Raw genomic sequence first — 16003 nt, 5'->3', positions numbered from 1 at the left:
TGACTCTGGTGATGAAAGCAAACTGTGTGGCAGGATCCCAGAAGGCAGCTGCCTGTCTGTCTATGCAGTGCCTACAGCAGTATTCTTCCCAAAGAAGATGTGAAGTTGAAGTAAGAATGAGGGACCTACTGCATGGCAGTCCGTAAATATCCCAAGCCCTGAAGCAGTGCTTATGCTGTGTAATACTAAGTTATTTTAATGCAATTTTAGCGTATTCTACAACTGAGAATAACTTAGAGAATGATTCTAGTTTTGTGTTTTCTCTCATCGTGAACAATGTGGCTTTTAACTGGGCACATCAATTAGTTTATATGCAAGAAAAAATTATGCAGCAGGCAAGCAAGCCTGTAGGAGAAGCTTAAATATTGTCTTGTCCACCTATCCTACTGCCCCAGGGTTTTCCACTATGACAGGTAGGCCAAAAGTGAACTCAGATGTTTGTGTATCTTTTTAAACCCTGCTAAAAAAAGATCAAACTACTAATCAGAAATAAGTGAACAGCCGTTCAGGCTGGCTTAGACAAAACATCTTAACAATGAGTTCTGATGACCAAATTCATTATTCTTCAATACAATACATATTAAAATTTATCTGTTAGGGAAAATGTGTCTGACTTTGCTTCTAGTGAAATGCCTTTGCCCTGTGGCTGCAAGATGTCATTTCTCTTCCCTCAAGCTGTTTCTTCATGAAACGGTGAATGTTGAAGGCAGCCCTTCTGCTTGCGCCAAGCAACCCCCTGTAGCTTTAGTCATACCAAGCTTTAAGTGTGAACTTCAGGCAATAGCTCTGAAGCTCATATTCCGGCTTACAGGAAATAGTTCACATAGCAAAAATGAAGCAACATTTATTTTGCCACAGATGATTCTTTTATTAATACTGGTTAAGTAATGCATCCGAATTCTTCCTTTGTTGCAATGCATCATTTTTCTCTATGGCTGTGCTTTATAATTGATATTTTTAATATTGCACTCAGTGGAGGCTATGGATAAATACCTTTCCATTTTTGCATTTTTTTATAGCACCTTTCTGATAGGCAGCTCATGGCACGGGGAAGTGCTGTGCTTTGGGAAATAGTTTGTTATTTCTGTACTGGGCCGAACGCTGGTTTTGTGTCTTTGACGTAGATTATTCATCCTCAACTCTGGGACCAGCACAAGCACTTTAAAATGACAGGACTTGAGTGCCCTGCAACTGCAGGGAGCCAGAAAGTGGCGTTGTGGCAGCGCTGTGCTGCTGGGTCAGGCAGAGAAAGGATACGAAGCACTCATGGGCAGGATCTGCAGTGCAGAAACAAGAGGCTTATGGCACACCTTGCTAAACGGTGAAAACATTCCTCCTTCAGATTCAAAGGGGTTCCACACAGTTCTGGTATTACTTCACCGTCTGCAATTACACACTGTGAATCACTTAACTGACTTCTGAGTTCTGCTCGCAGGTACTCAGTACCCTCGCCTACTGATGAAGCCGGAAGCCGGGGACAGGTGCGTGACTACGCTTTGTACCCCCTCCGCCACAGCCGGGGCTGCCGCCCTTATCCCTGCCCCCTCGGGACTGACCCCCACAACCCCGGCGCTGGCGGCCGCCATTTTCTCGCTGCCTGCCGCTGCGGGGCGGTGCTTCTTGCCGCTTCCGCTTCCGCTGCCCTTGCTGCCGGCAGGAGGTGAAGGGACCAAGAGGCGCGATGTGGCGGAACCTGCTGGTGAGGGGCCCGGTCCCACGGGCCGGACTGAGGGGCAGCAAGGGCAGCGAGGCCTAGGGGATGTAGGGGGCCGCCCTGCTTTGTGCGGAGCCGAGCTGAGAGCCGGGCGCTGGGGCTGTGGGCGGGGGGCCTTGAGCACCTGTGCGTTCCCGCTGCAGACAGGTCCTGGGTAGGGCACGGCACGACGTCTGCAGGCAGGGAGGCTCCCGCGATGGCTTAGGTGAAGCCGATGGCTCTTCCTCCTTCCATCTTAATTTTAAAAGGAAATGGCTTCTGTACCGCTGTGGATATAACTAAAAGATTCCACTGTTTCTAAAATACCGTTTTTTCTTTATTTTAGAGTATTCGCCAGGTTTCCCAGAGGACCATAAGCACTGCTTCGCGCAGGCCACTGGAGAACAGAGTTCCTGAGAAGCAGAAGCTCTTCCAGGTATTGAAAGAACTCTGACGATACGGTGACGAGGTTTTAGCAGATTTAGAGTTGGAAGGGACCTCTGAAGGCCATCTAGTCCAACTGCCCTGCAGTGAGCAGGAGCACCACAGCTACATTGGGTTGTCCAGGGTCTGATGCAGCCTTGCCTTGAAGGTCTACAGGTATGGGGGCATCAACCACACCACTAGGCAACCTATGCCAATGCCCCACCATCCTCACTGTAACAGATTTTTTCTTATGTCTAACCTAAATCTACCCTCTTTAAGATCAAAACCATTTCCCCTTGTGCTGTCACCACAGGCTTTGCTTAGGCTCTGCTTCTTTCCTGTAGCGTCTCTTTAGATATTGGAAGGAGATACTGAATACATTTCTTCTGATTACTATGCCACCTAGTGAGGAGTAGTGGTTCTGCAGTTGCCAAAGCAGTGGGTACTTAAGAGCATGCTCCCAGCTGTGTGCCTCAACTTGGAGCAGTAATTTCTTACTGAGGGTAGGTGAGACTAGGCTTAGCAATCTGAAAGGGGAAAAGTGTTAATAGTTTAACTGTGCAGTAGTTTTTGTGTCTTATTGCTTTCCTTTCTGCTGAAAGAGATCAGTCTTGCTGGAACACTACATGAGGAGCACAGTGCTCACTGAATGCTATGGGATGTGGGATATTGGTAAGGAGGGTGGTCGGAGATTCTGTTTCTGCTGACAGATGATCAATCTCTATGTATTATGTAGTTGGCCAAATACTGTTTCTTCCTTGAATTCCTCTCTTGTGTGAAGCAGAGTTAAGCTGGGCAGGACTGCCTGTCAGCAGCTAGGGGCAAGTTTGAACTCCAAAGCAGCATAAACTTGACAGCAAGCATAAAGATCCTGTGGATCCAGTGTTCAGGGAGCGTCAGTTCAGGTGGAGCAAAACAGTCTCCTGTTTAAGAACAAGTAATGGTAGAGGCTGCTTTTATTCCCTGTAGTAGAGTTTGAATGTATTGGAGACTTATGGGAAGTTTCTAGGGATGGTAATCACTTACTGTGGGCCTGAGGGAGCTGGCAGGTAGTGCCAGCAGCGTTCAGGTGTGTACCAGTTGCTGTTTTAGAAATGAAGATGCATGCTGTTACTACACTTTGATAGTAGGTGCTCACTTGGTACCAGAGCAAAAAAACTTGAAACACAAAGCTCAGAGCACAAATTCTTCTGGAAGTACTGAAGATAGTTTGGGGAACGAAATATTCCAAGTAGTTCCAGTTATGTTAACCTAATGTTACAGGAACTGCATTTCAATAATTTATTTTTGTCTTTTTGTTTCCATTAGGAGGATAATGGCCTCCCCGTGTATCTTAAAGGTGGGATCATGGATGGTCTGTTGTACAGAGCCACCATGGGTTTGACAGTTTTTGGTAAGGCTCCTACTAAAACATCTGTGCTTTAGTACACTTTCCAACCCGCTAAGATTAAAATACTTTTTCTGGTACAATCTCCAGCATGACCGACACAGTACTATGTACTAGATACTCCTTTAGAATCCATGTAAAGATGTTAGACAAAGCTAAAATAACTCATAAAGCTTATTTTGAAAGGGAATAAAATGTAGTTATAACACATGCACACCCTAGTTTTCTTTTTGGCTTGACTCTTTAATGCTGGGTGTTACCGGAGTTACTGAGGTTTCACATGATGTAAAAATTAGTGTACTATATCAAAAATTTATGGTATTGCCTTTATTTAGCCTCGTTGCTATTTGTTTACATGGTTCTCTAATACCCTCTAACTTAACTGTGTTGTTCTAGAGGATTTTCTGTTCAGTTACCATAACAGTGAGTAACCAGTACTTTATTGTCATGTGCGCAAGTTCTGCAAACCTCCTTCTCCCACTTTTTTTCTGTACTTTTTTTCTTTAAATTTTTTTTTTTGCAGACTGTGGAGAGCTTTTTATGATTTTTTTTTTTTTTGCTTGTTTCTATAAAATACAAATTGCAAAAAAAAAAAAAAATTGTTGAGGTATGGTTATGGAAATATGCTGTGTCTGAGCTGCAATTGCTTATTGTTAGTGTTCTGGGAAAGGAAAGCTGACTCGTAAGAAGCTGTATTTACCATTCTGAAAATACTTCTTTGTTTCTATTTTTCAGGAACTGGCTATGTTCTTTATGAACTGCTGATGGCTTCAATGCCCAAGAAGCAGAAATGACTCCAAAATGCCCTAGTGACTGTCATCTCTTCGTCCAATTCCATGTGACCATGATGGCAGCTTATAGTTACTATAAGCATCTGGCTTAATGCTTGAAATCCTAATGTAACTGTAACATGTTAACTGCAATCAATAAAGCAGTTTTTATGTTGCTTTGAGGTTGTTTGGACTATATCATATGTTCTCCATTAGAGTGGATTTTACTTTTGGTGTGTGTACAGTGAGTTATAAATGTGCTGATCTCTTAACTGTATGAATGTTTGTTTGTTTGTTTTCCGATGTGGTTTATGTTGGCACTTCAAAGATGAGTTGAATATCCTGAACCCTTTCAAGAAAGTGATACCTCCTCTTTGTTACAGAAATTTTGTCTTGCTTTAGCTGAGCAAATTTATCTTGAAATAAATAATCAGACAAAGTCACAAAACCTACATGGAAGTGAGTGAGAATTTGGTAATTCTACGTTGTTGCTGTCAGGCCCAGTTGTTGGAAGATCACCTGAGGTTACCTGATAATGTAATGGACTTAGGAACAACTTGTATCTGAAGTAGGTAATGCTGTTACTGAGAATGCCTGCCATATAAAAACTATCTCTATGTTGATGGGTGACATGAGAATCATTTAACTCAAGCTCCCCTCGTGCCTCTTACTGGGCCGACTATAGCAGTTGTTGAGGTAGCACATTTCTGAGAAACTGTTAGCTGTGCATTGTAAAACCAGTTAGGTTTTATGTTCCTAAATGCAATTTGGGCCTTTTTAGTCTTGCTGTCAAGTCAGTTCCTGGGGCTCATCGTGTGGTTCAACTTGTTTTACTTCAGACAGTGCTGAAGTGGCATTCAGAAGCATTTTCAGCTCCCACGCTCAAAGATGGAAATGAGATGTGGGGTCATATCCTAGAAGGGTGTATATTGGAAACACCATTCTCATATGTGGGATATTCCCACTGTGCAATTCCATATGTGGAAAGTTTTCTAATAGTCCTGGGAGGTGAGAGGCATGTGCTGGGGTGGGATCTCACAATTCCCATCAGTCTCTCCCTCTGTTACCGACATCGACAGTAACAAAACAGTCCTCTGTTTCCCTTTATGTCCTTGTTAGTCTGGTGTTGATTGCGTAACAAATAGAACTTCTAAAAAAAAAAAAGAATTCATCAAAATAATCCATTGTTTCTCCTCTTAAGGACACAGTGGGTTTTTCAAAATGTGGCAATGAACGCAGAAATCTAACTTCCTATTACAGTGCTATTTTAAGCCTTTTTTGGATTATGTTGGTTTAAAATTTTTCATTGCTATTCCAAAGAACCAGAATATGATTGTTAAACTTGAGGCAAGTGGGAAGGGAAGGGCCAGCATAGAATAGATTGGGAATTAGGAAAATGTTCTTCACTGGAGTGTGGTGGGCAAAACCCTGAGCTGTCAGAGTTCAAGGGGAGTTTGGACAATGTTCTCATACACAGGGTGTGAATTGGGGTGGTGCTGTGCACCACCCGGGAGCTGGACTTGGTGATGTAGGTCCCTTCTATCTGGGGATATTCTGTGGTTCTATACACTTTTATTATTGAGTGTGACATTATGTGGTATGGAGTATCACTTTGGTCCATGTGGGTCAGCTGTTCTGGCAGGAGTAGAGGGGGCATTGTCCCAAGGAGGTTTTGGGGGGAGTTGGAGAGAGTGTTGAAGCTCACCAATGCAGTTCAGCAATAGTCAAAACGCTGCTGTGGTGATTCTAGCTCCTGTAAACAGTGCTGTGGGCGTCAGCAGCTGAGGGGCCCATGCAGCAGCACAAAGCGAGCAGCAGAAGGATCTTCATGCTAGAACGTTATCTGACCTTACAGGCAGAGCCTGGTAGCATTACTTCAACAAAATCAGAAACCCTCTACTGACAAAAGGCTGTTTTGGAAGGGTGGCCCCATGTCTCCACAGAATGCCTGGGGTGTTGGGAGCAGCTGCAGGGTGCAGCCCTGCCTTCCTTAGGGCTAAACTTAATGGAACATGGTCAGAATTAGCTGAGGACCTTTTGGATCCCTGTGGGTTTTTTATGAGTAGAAGAAATTAAAATGAGTAGCTTGTACTGTTCCACACTAACTTGAAAAATGATAAATTAAAAAAAAAGTCAGTAATAAGTCACAGCTTGCTAAACACTAAACACACTCAAATTATGTGCTTTTCTTGCCTGTTTCTATTACCATCATGTTTAATTATTAGCCTTCCACCAATTTGTTCTGGAGCTAAACATTACGCTGATGTACAATATTGCTACATTACTGCAGTCCTGTTTTTGATCTGTGTATGCAGTATTTTCTCTTTTCTGAAGAGAACCTCTGGTTCATGTAAACTTTATATTTTTACTTTAGCAGTTAGTTAGATATGGTAATTTTTGTGATGTTGTGCACCAGGGGAAGGAAAAGCCTCTTGGAGCCAAGGGTGTGGGAATGCTGTCATGGCCTTTGCTGGGCTGGATTGTTCTAAGTACCATCCCAACATTTTCAGTGAGTACCCCATCTCTGCTACTTCCCTTGCCACCCTATTGTTCATTATTTAGCCTGTTAAATTTACAAGCTTTTAAAATTAACAGAGAAAGGTTACTAGTGTGCCAGTTTTGAATGAATTAAAAGCAATGTTCATGCCACTGCAAGAGTAGTGATAATTTGAATAACAATCAGAGAGATGCAACAAATAACAATTAAATCAAAGATAATGTTTTTCTAGGTTAAACATCCCTTTCTGAGACTCCGAGTGTACACACCATGTTTTTCTTTCTCCTTTGGGAAGGTGGCTCAGAGCTATCTTCTCTTAGACCTGGACCCTGGGCTACCTTTTCCTGGCTACTGAATAGATGCACAGGTCCAGGTAGCCCATCACACACACACATTTCCCCAGCAGAAGTCTAATATGCAATATTGCAGCTTCCTAAAAGAAAGCATGAAACAATTTCACAAACTCTCAGAAGTAAAATGAAAATACGAAAGAAATTTCTAAGTATATGGTATTATCTGTACTTGTTTTTCCCCCAAATTTCAGAGTGAAAATACCACTTTTCCAGTGTTGTTCACCTTGGGTATCACTGCTCTGAACAAGGAAAAGGCTGAGTTTATTTTAGTGTCTGTTGTGTTCAGCTATCCTTTCTTTTTCTCCCATTTTTTCCAATTTTGTTATATATGTAGGAGCTGGAGGTTTATCTTCATAACTACTACTATGAGTCAGATCTTCAAAGGCACACAAAATCAAATCTGATCCACCTGACTTGACCTCAAGTGAGGTGTGTATGTGATGAGTAAGTCAGAACCAACATATCTTTCGTGCACGTACTTGTGAAATTGTTTTTTTTTAAAGGAAATTTCTTTTAATAATAACTACTTTTTGTTCTAGCTTGTCTGAGTCTTTACACTTTTTTTTTTCTTCTTCTTTTTTTCCCCCCAGAATTCAGCCAAAGCTGCTATAAAAATAATGGCTTGTCCAGAAATGCAGTCTGAGCCAAGGGATCCCTTGGCTGTACTCTGCTGTTTGTATGAATACCAGTGTTCAAGACTTCAAGCTCAGCGGGCAGCACCAAAGAGCTGTGAGATGTGTTTTGGTACATTTCTCCACAGTTGTTCTTCTGGTCACAGATTTTCTCTAAGACTAACTGGTTACAGACTTCCCTGGCAAACTTGGTAAGCGAAAACCCGCTGCTATCTGTTTTCTCCATAAGGCATATCATCCCCTAAATCTACTTGGCCACGATTCCTGCTTGTTAGTGTTGTGGCAAGCTGAATTCACTTGAAGGGCATATGAAGGATTTCAGAGAAGTTTGTTACCCCATGCAGTGTCAACCCAGCTCTCCTGAGCTCAGCTCTGTGGGGAGTGCCACTGCCTGTGCACAGTGCACTCTGTTCATAAAATATCCCCTCCCACTGCTTGTAGCCTGCGGCCTCATAGAGAACGCTCCTGAAGAGTGATGAGTCTGTCCTTTCCTGATATGTTTCCTTATTTGAGTTTCCAGGCCACCAATCTGAACTTTCAGAAAAGTGAAGAGATCTTTCCTCTCCTGACTGCTGCATGCAGTGCTTGTAATTGTCTTTCCTCACCCACCCTGGTGTTTTACTGTTACAGCCAGTTTGCTCTTTTCTCTGGAGAAACCATCTGTTCCCTGTATTGTCAAGGCTTCGCTGGGTGCAAAAAAGACAAGGGGCTTTCTGGTGATGGCAGAAATAAACTGAAAAGGTTGGATCAGTGAAGATCAAATAACATGCAAGCTTCACATACAGCAGAACTTAGAAGATGCTGCAGTAGACAAAACAGGAGGCTTAGAGGTTTAGAATTACCTGAAATAAGGCTTTCTAAATTTAGTTGTTACATACCATAAATGAGATGACCAAAAATCGTGGTTTAACTTGGCAGTAAGCTGAACACCACATAACTGTTTGCTCACACCCTGCTCCCATAGGGATAGGGGAGAGAACTGGATAAAGGTGAAACATGTGAGTTGACAGTTTAATAGGACAGAAAAAAGAAGGTAAAATAATAATGATAAGCAATCACTTTAATCAATACTAGTTTGAATGGAGATGTAAAATAGGGGGGAGCAAGAGGATATGTTTAATAGTAAGATATCTTTATTATTAGAGCTGTGTTAAGGAATAAGTCCTCTTGAGCTCACCTGCAGACACAGCTCCCTGTGATTTCACCAGGAGCAGTAGAAGAACTGAAGGTATTCAGCTGAAATGCTTTGCATATGCTTCAGCTGTCACAAAGATCCAGAGACAACTTGAACCATCTCCTAATTTCTTTGGATTAAAATTTTTGTATGGCACTTCTCAGGGCTGAAAGAGGCGCGTGGTTGTTTGTTCAGTGTTATCAACACCCAAAACAGCAACAAAAAAAGAAATAGTTGTAGATGACTGTCTTTCATTTTCCACAGAATTTTCCTGATTTTACCAAGAAAGCTAGGTTGCGCAGGAACTAAGTACGTGATCTGTCTGTAATTAACCAAATTAACTGTCTATGAAAATCTCCCAGTATCATTCTCATCAGTGTAAAAGAAATGTTATACGTAGCTATCTTGGGATGCTCTTTGGAAAAAAGAGGAGGGGGGAGACTCAGTGCTGTTGGAGCTGATGAGGTACTGCTACTCCCAGTACCCGTGAGCAGCTCTTGTTCCCAGTGGGATGCAAGGAGGAGGCTGGGGTTCCTGCAAGACCTTTAAATGTACCCTTTCATTACTTGAATTATCTGTGTTCACGTAGTATCAAAATGATTCCACAATGTTTCATCTCAACATGAGCATGCACTTACTCTGGATGACTAATGCCACAGGATCTGAAGTTTATAATGGAAAGGCTGACACGCACACATGCAATGTTATCTATCGTAACACTATGCAAAAAGGAATTATATGATTAAACACTTTAATGATCTCTACTGCCCAGTGGGGAGCTACAAGTCCCAAAGGAGTCAGGCCAACGGTGTTATCAAAGTTTATTCAGAGATCTCTTAGGAGCAGTAGAGCACATTTTGCTAAATATAATGTGTTGTGCTAATATGTGGAGCAACTGACTGGGGCCACTGTGTCATAGTGCTGGAGTGCAGTGTGTCGCGAGGTGGGTACACCTCCTTCCTTTGGCAGAGGTTTACAGAAACAGATGCCTAAAGTTAGACTCTTGTATTCAGGCTTTTACATAAATAGCCTGAGTTTTCAGAAGAGCCATACCAAGAATCCCTTATATTAAAATAATTTAAATAATAGAAACCAGCTTGCAACAATAGCACTGATGGGTGTTATTATTTTGGGAACTAGTACTCAAACTAAATTATCATATTTCTGGGAAGAAAAGAAAGGAATGACGACTTTTGGTTACCTCAGCAATTTCTAAAAGGAAGTCACAAAGACTTGGGAATAGTGCAAGAGGGACATCAACTGTATGACCAGGCATTAAACGTAGAATTTGATATATTTTACAGTTGGACAGGAACTTCTGTCATAGCCCTTACCTCAATGTTAAAGTCTGAGATCCAAAAGCAGAAGAGTTGGAACTAGAAATCACTTCCATTCGAGCAGCTCTCGATCAACATCACATCCAATCTGCTCAGGCACTGCTAATTTCCTTAACTTGGTCTTTATTAGCATTTGGAGGAATTTAGATGCTGGAGTCCTAAATGTGGATATCTTAACCCGGAACTGAATGCCACCTAAAGTGACCATGCAGGACAGAGCAATGGATGCAGCCAATGGACTTGAGAAGCAAAGCTGTGATGGTGAGACACACGCTATGGAGAGCAACTTCTTGTCTCTTGGCAGCTTCTTGGCCTCTCTTGGGGCCCCCTGCAGAGAGGGTGTTCTGCAGGTTTTATTAGAAGATGAGGTCCTAATTAAAAAAAAAGGGGTTTCATCTTGTAATTGGTGCTGTTCTTAAATAGGGAAGATCGGAATGATGGAGTAAAGCCGAGTAGCATTTCAGAATGTGATTTGTGTCTGAAAAACTGTTTGTTTAAAAATACTGTGCATTTTATTTTGTTGTTGTTGTTGTTCTTTTTGTTTTTTTGTAATTTTTAAAACAGAAAAAGATCCTGCAGCTAGCAGCAAGCACATTTCTGCAGACCAAGAATACACCATAACAGAAATCAGGCACGTTCAATAAAAGGGAGTGACTAACAGAGTTGTGAGGCCAGATGGAACACATCCAGGAGAGTGGAGGAAAGGGCATATGAGAAGAGACATTTTAACAGCTTCCTGTGAAGTCTCTCTGCAAACAGTGGAGGTGTTGATACATGAGAGAGATGCTGAACTCCAACAGGTGAAACAGGCTGCCAGCAAAGGGTGAGTAGCAGCTTTCAAGTATCCTTTAATAGCAGAAACCAAACCCAATTGTTGTCTGTTTACACAACAGAGTGCTTCTGATACTGAAGCACAGGGCAACATCTATTTATAATCCAAATAAATCTTATGTTCTGGTATTTGGAACTGTCAGCATTCAACATATTGGGAAGCAGCAGCCACAAAGCTCCATTAAAAAATAGCAATTTGAATCTGCATTGCTTTACTCAGTGCATTTTCCCCTTTAGTTTCTGTACAATTATGTCTTGTGCAGGAGAAGCAAATTTCTTTTTAAACATTAGCTCATATGGAGTTCACAGATATCCAGATGGGTTCTTCCTAAGCAGTGCTTTTAATGTCTGTGACCTAAGCTCTCGCTTGACCCTTCATTTATTCCACAAAAATTCAAAATTTCCATGCTCATCAACAGGAGTTTCCTGTGGCAGGTGACAGATACAGAAGAATCAGGGCCTAATGGATGAACCTGTAGCCTGGACTATCCAGCTGCCTGGGGTGCTCCCCAGCCATGTCCTGGCTTCAGTTTTGCCCCTTGCGAATATTCTTTTATTCTTTTGGATAGCAAAAAGCTGTGGTGAGTACCAAAACCTGCCAGCTTGAGTGCTGAGGCACTGGGACTGGGGTGGGAAGAAGAGGAGGTGATGACCATGGAGTGAACCTGCCCTTAAATTTTGTAAAAAGCCGAAAGTCTACATGAAGACATGCTGGAACAGCGGAAGGTTTTTGGGCAAGACTGATGGGGTCTGTAGCTCTGGCAGTCATACGCAGGAAGGAATGTCTCAGTCTACTTCTTCGCTCTCACCCTGAGTTTGCAGAGATGACATTTACACAAACCTTTTTTTTCCATATTAAACCAAGACTATTTTTTGTTGGATCATCAGAAAATATAGATTTCTCTGGTGTTAGGTTGAATTATTTTTCCTCCTAAATCATTTTTCTTTTCAATTAGCAGGTTTATACTCTGTCAGTGACTTATTTCTGATTGGTGTACTCATTGTCCAACTGTAGACAACATACAATTTACTTAATGCAGAGGATCATTTAGTGGGAACCCCTTACCTTTGTGGCTGTGACTGGAACGCAGTAAGATGTAGTGTGACACCTGACATATACATTAAGGAAAATAGCACTGGTTTCACAGGGGAGTGAAGATCAGGATCCTGTTGTGGACCAATGAATCAGCTTCTTTGAGATGAAGCATCTTGGTTTAGGGATGTTTTAATATGAAATGCATTTTGGTATATATAGAAAGGACTATACAATTATTGCATCTGTTTTTTTAATTAATTTTAGTACTAAAGTTTTGATATTAAAAAAAAAATGACTGCCTACAGATTAGCTGGCTTTCATAATACTCCCAAATCACATCAAGAAGCCCCATTCCCTTCTATTTATACCTCTGCATTTGAATGATTTATTTGCTTTTCCAGTTCTGCTTATTTGGAGCCACAATCTTTCCTTCAGAGCATCACGTGATGGGAAAAAATCAGTTGCAGAAATTAAAGAAATAAACAGTCGCTGAGGAAAACACACCTGGCGAGGCAGAGAATAATTCCATAGCTGTGGCACTCCCCAGGGGCACTGCTTCAGTACATGGGCGGACTTCAGGCAGACCAAGTTTTCTCCCAACACTGTTTGTGTAAGAAGCCATTCCTCATTATGAGAGGTCAGATGAGGGCTGCTCTCTGAATACCGCTCTGAAGTGAAATTATCCCAATAAATAAACACCAGGCTGAGTTCCTCTCGTGCCACTGACTGGAAATCTCTCAGGGAAGGCCGGGCCTCTAGGAAGCTGGCTGCTGTATTTTTCCTTCAGAATCTGATGGATGCAGATATAATACTGTGCAATATTAACTTGATGGCTGGTTCGAGAAGGAATAAACAGTACACTGGAAAGTTCTACCTCTGTGTTGTAAGGAAAGAATGAGCCTCCTCAGTGACTGCATTACAGCAATGTCTGATTTCAATATGCTGTAGTGATGGATGCAGTGAGAGAGGCAGAGTACAGGTGGGACAGATGCAGGTAGGTGCCAGAGGGCACTGGTAGCAGCTCAGCCTGCAGGGCAGCACTGAATGCTATGTCCATGCAGTGTTCAATATTCAAGGAGCAGACACCTTTCTGGACTCTTCCTCTGTGCAGTGCTTATAAGGATGTACATGTACGTAAGAATAAAGCTTCTATCACATTCATGCATAAGAGCAGCTTCAACTGTCAGGAAGCCACAAATTCCAAATCTAGTATGATATCCACATGGAAAACGATATTCAAGGTCCTGAAATGCAGGACGTCCTGTTTTCTTTTGCCCTGGCAACACAGCCTGAGGAAACAAGGAGAGGTGCCAGAAGCACAGAGTAGCCCAGTTCAGTCTAGACCCCAAACCAGTCCAAATTTTCTAAGGAATTCCTGGATTCCTGCAAAATTGCTATTGCATAACCACAAAAGAGACAGGAAGCATTATTAAAAGTATAAATACAAATTAAAGTCTCAATTTTTACACTGAGATTTGACCCAAAGTTTCATTTTATTCAGTTTAAATAGCAAACAAAATGACAGGGCTGGAGTGCATGGTCTTAATGTGTTTAACACTTGTCTAAGAAGCAAGCAGACAGGAGAGTGTTAGTAAATGTTTATGCATTTCAGACATGCCTTCTGCATCACATATTATGCACTCAGCCTATGAATGTACATAGCAACAGAGCTGATTAAAAACAACCATTTTGCCTTTTAATTGCTGTGATATATGGCAACACAAAGCCAAAATGTAGTTGGTTAGTGTGTTTTGCATGTGGATGATCTGAGTGGGAACAAGGTCAGTACTGCTGGAAAAAATCATGGAAGAATGAAATCCTGCTGCCCTTGGAATCGATCAGTTATGTGCTCTTGCCTTGAGAGTTATTTTGCTTCAAGAAGTGAAGCAAAGCTGCTCAGCTTGAGGAAAGGGGGAGAGTGCCCTCATCACACCTACATCACTCATCTATATGGTGTCAGTGCCTGCGTGGTCTGCTGATTCCAGTGCCTTCACTCACGTAACTCCAGGTGTAAAACCAGCAGCAAAGCATTTAGATATTTTAAAACAATTTCTCCAAGTGACTCAATTTTTTAATAGAATAATACGTATCATGTTCCATTCCCATAATTTGCATTGATCGATTTCAACAATTAAATGTAAAATCTTGGTCATCCGATGACAGAGAAACCCACAGCACATTGTGAAACTGTCTTGGTGCACAAGTGATAAAAGCACTTCTGCTTTAATTCATCTCCTGTGGAAGGACATTTCATTGTGGCCATTCTCCTGGAAGTGCTGTTCCCATGAAATGCCACATTTACATTGATTTCTTGGTGCGTGATGTGTTTGCTCAGGAAATGAGATGAAAATTAGAACCTCAGAATTAATTTCTTAGAAAACTCATTTTAAAAAATTTTTTAAATTTTTAAATTTTTTTTACGTATCAGCTCTGGGTAGGAAGAAATGAAATTCCCTGAGAAAATGCCAACGAAGAAAATCTAAGCAGACAGCTGGGCAAGGGGTGAACAGGTCAAGAGTATCTGAGGGTTTATCAGCAGAGATGTTGCTTTTGGGAAGCACGTGTTATCAACACCAGACAGCTGAAGCCATGGCATGTCCCTGAGAGCAGCTGACTCACTTCCAAAGTGTCTGAAAATGTCAGAGCACGTCTTCTGGTTATCACCTTCTTTTCAGCATTCGGGCTGTGATGCTGATTCCTGGACAATTGCAGAAATGAAGGTGGCCGGATTCAGCTCAGGAAGGACACGTCCTCCTGTCCACACATCCTCGATCTCCCAATCCTGAGGAAAGCGCCTGGGAGCCGTCCTTCCACACATTACCGGCTCCTGCTATCGGCCACTTCCACCCAGATGTGCCCGGTCCCGATCCCTCAGAAGCTCACGTCTGTGCAGAAAGCTGATGTGGGGCCAGCACACCACTGAAATCTCCCAGACCTCTTCCAAACAGGCTCTCTCCACATCAGGGAGGTGTTGGCCTGCTCCTCAATTTTGCATTCAATTCTTCTTTTCCCCTTTGTCTGCTCTTTGCCTTGGCCTTCATTAATCCTTTTTGTTATTGTTGTTATTTTTTCTTACTTTCTTTCTCATTTATTTCTTTATATTTATTTGTATTTCTCAGCCTGCCCCTTCCTGACCCCCTGCCGCCCCACACCTGCGCTCCGACCCGGGCCGCTCCACGCCGCCGCCGCCGCCAGGGGTCGCCGCCGCCCCGCGGATGGAGCCCCGCGGCATGGGAGGCCGGGTGCGAGGCGGGCTACACTGCCACCATCCTCGCCGCCGCCTCTCCTTTTTCCGCGTCCTTGTGCCGCGGACCCCTTGGTTTTTGGCCACGGGAGTGCTGGAGGAGAACTTTCGCAGGGGTGTGAGCAAGGTCCCCGCGGTGCCCGGTTCCGTGCCTCGAGCAGGCAGCCGGGAGCGGGGAAGCCCCGCGGAGCCCCTCGGCGCGGCGCGCTCCCGGCTCGAGAGGCGCTGCTGGTGTTGAAGGTTCCCGCTGTCGGGCAGTGAGAGGGGTTCGCCCCCGGGGCCCCAAACGAACGTGGGAGGAGGTGGGCTAACGCGCGCACGGTATGTGTGTGTAGGATGCTTAGGCTGGAGGGCGAACGCGTCTGGTTGCGTGAAGATGACTATTAATGGGTTATTTGGTGGCTGCGCGCCGTGCCGCCCCGAGGTTCCCCGCGGGGACACCCCACGCGCCCGGGGACTCAGATTTTCCACCACTCGCGCCGTCTCCCCCCGGGCGCGGCGACGGGGCAGGCGGGAGGGGGCGGCGGGACGGCCCCTGCCCCCGGGCGCGCTGCCGCCCGCCTCATGCCGCAGGAATGCGCGGAGGTATGCGCCAGTTTCCAGAAGCGGATCCCCTTCCCTGC

At 43.5% G+C, this 16003-nt stretch overlaps 1 protein-coding gene across 1 annotated transcript; it reads left to right on the top strand.

Moving 5' to 3' along the window:
- Positions 1-1589: 1589 nt before the first annotated feature.
- On the top strand, positions 1590-4458 carry LOC122187828 (cytochrome c oxidase subunit 7A2, mitochondrial). Its single transcript, XM_042885659.1, has 4 exons — positions 1590-1699; positions 2040-2129; positions 3428-3512; positions 4242-4458. The coding sequence occupies exons 1-4, from the start codon at positions 1682-1684 to the stop codon at positions 4298-4300; spliced, it is 252 nt and encodes an 83-aa protein (XP_042741593.1). The 5' UTR covers positions 1590-1681; the 3' UTR covers positions 4301-4458.
- Positions 4459-16003: the final 11545 nt, after the last annotated feature.

The sequence above is a fragment of the Lagopus leucura genome, unplaced genomic scaffold (genome assembly GCF_019238085.1).
Source record: "Lagopus leucura isolate 7727_CA_CO unplaced genomic scaffold, USGS_WTPT01 Super-Scaffold_73, whole genome shotgun sequence".
Classification (NCBI taxonomy): Eukaryota; Metazoa; Chordata; class Aves; order Galliformes; family Phasianidae; genus Lagopus; species Lagopus leucura.
This window is presented reverse-complemented; position numbering and strand designations above follow the sequence as displayed.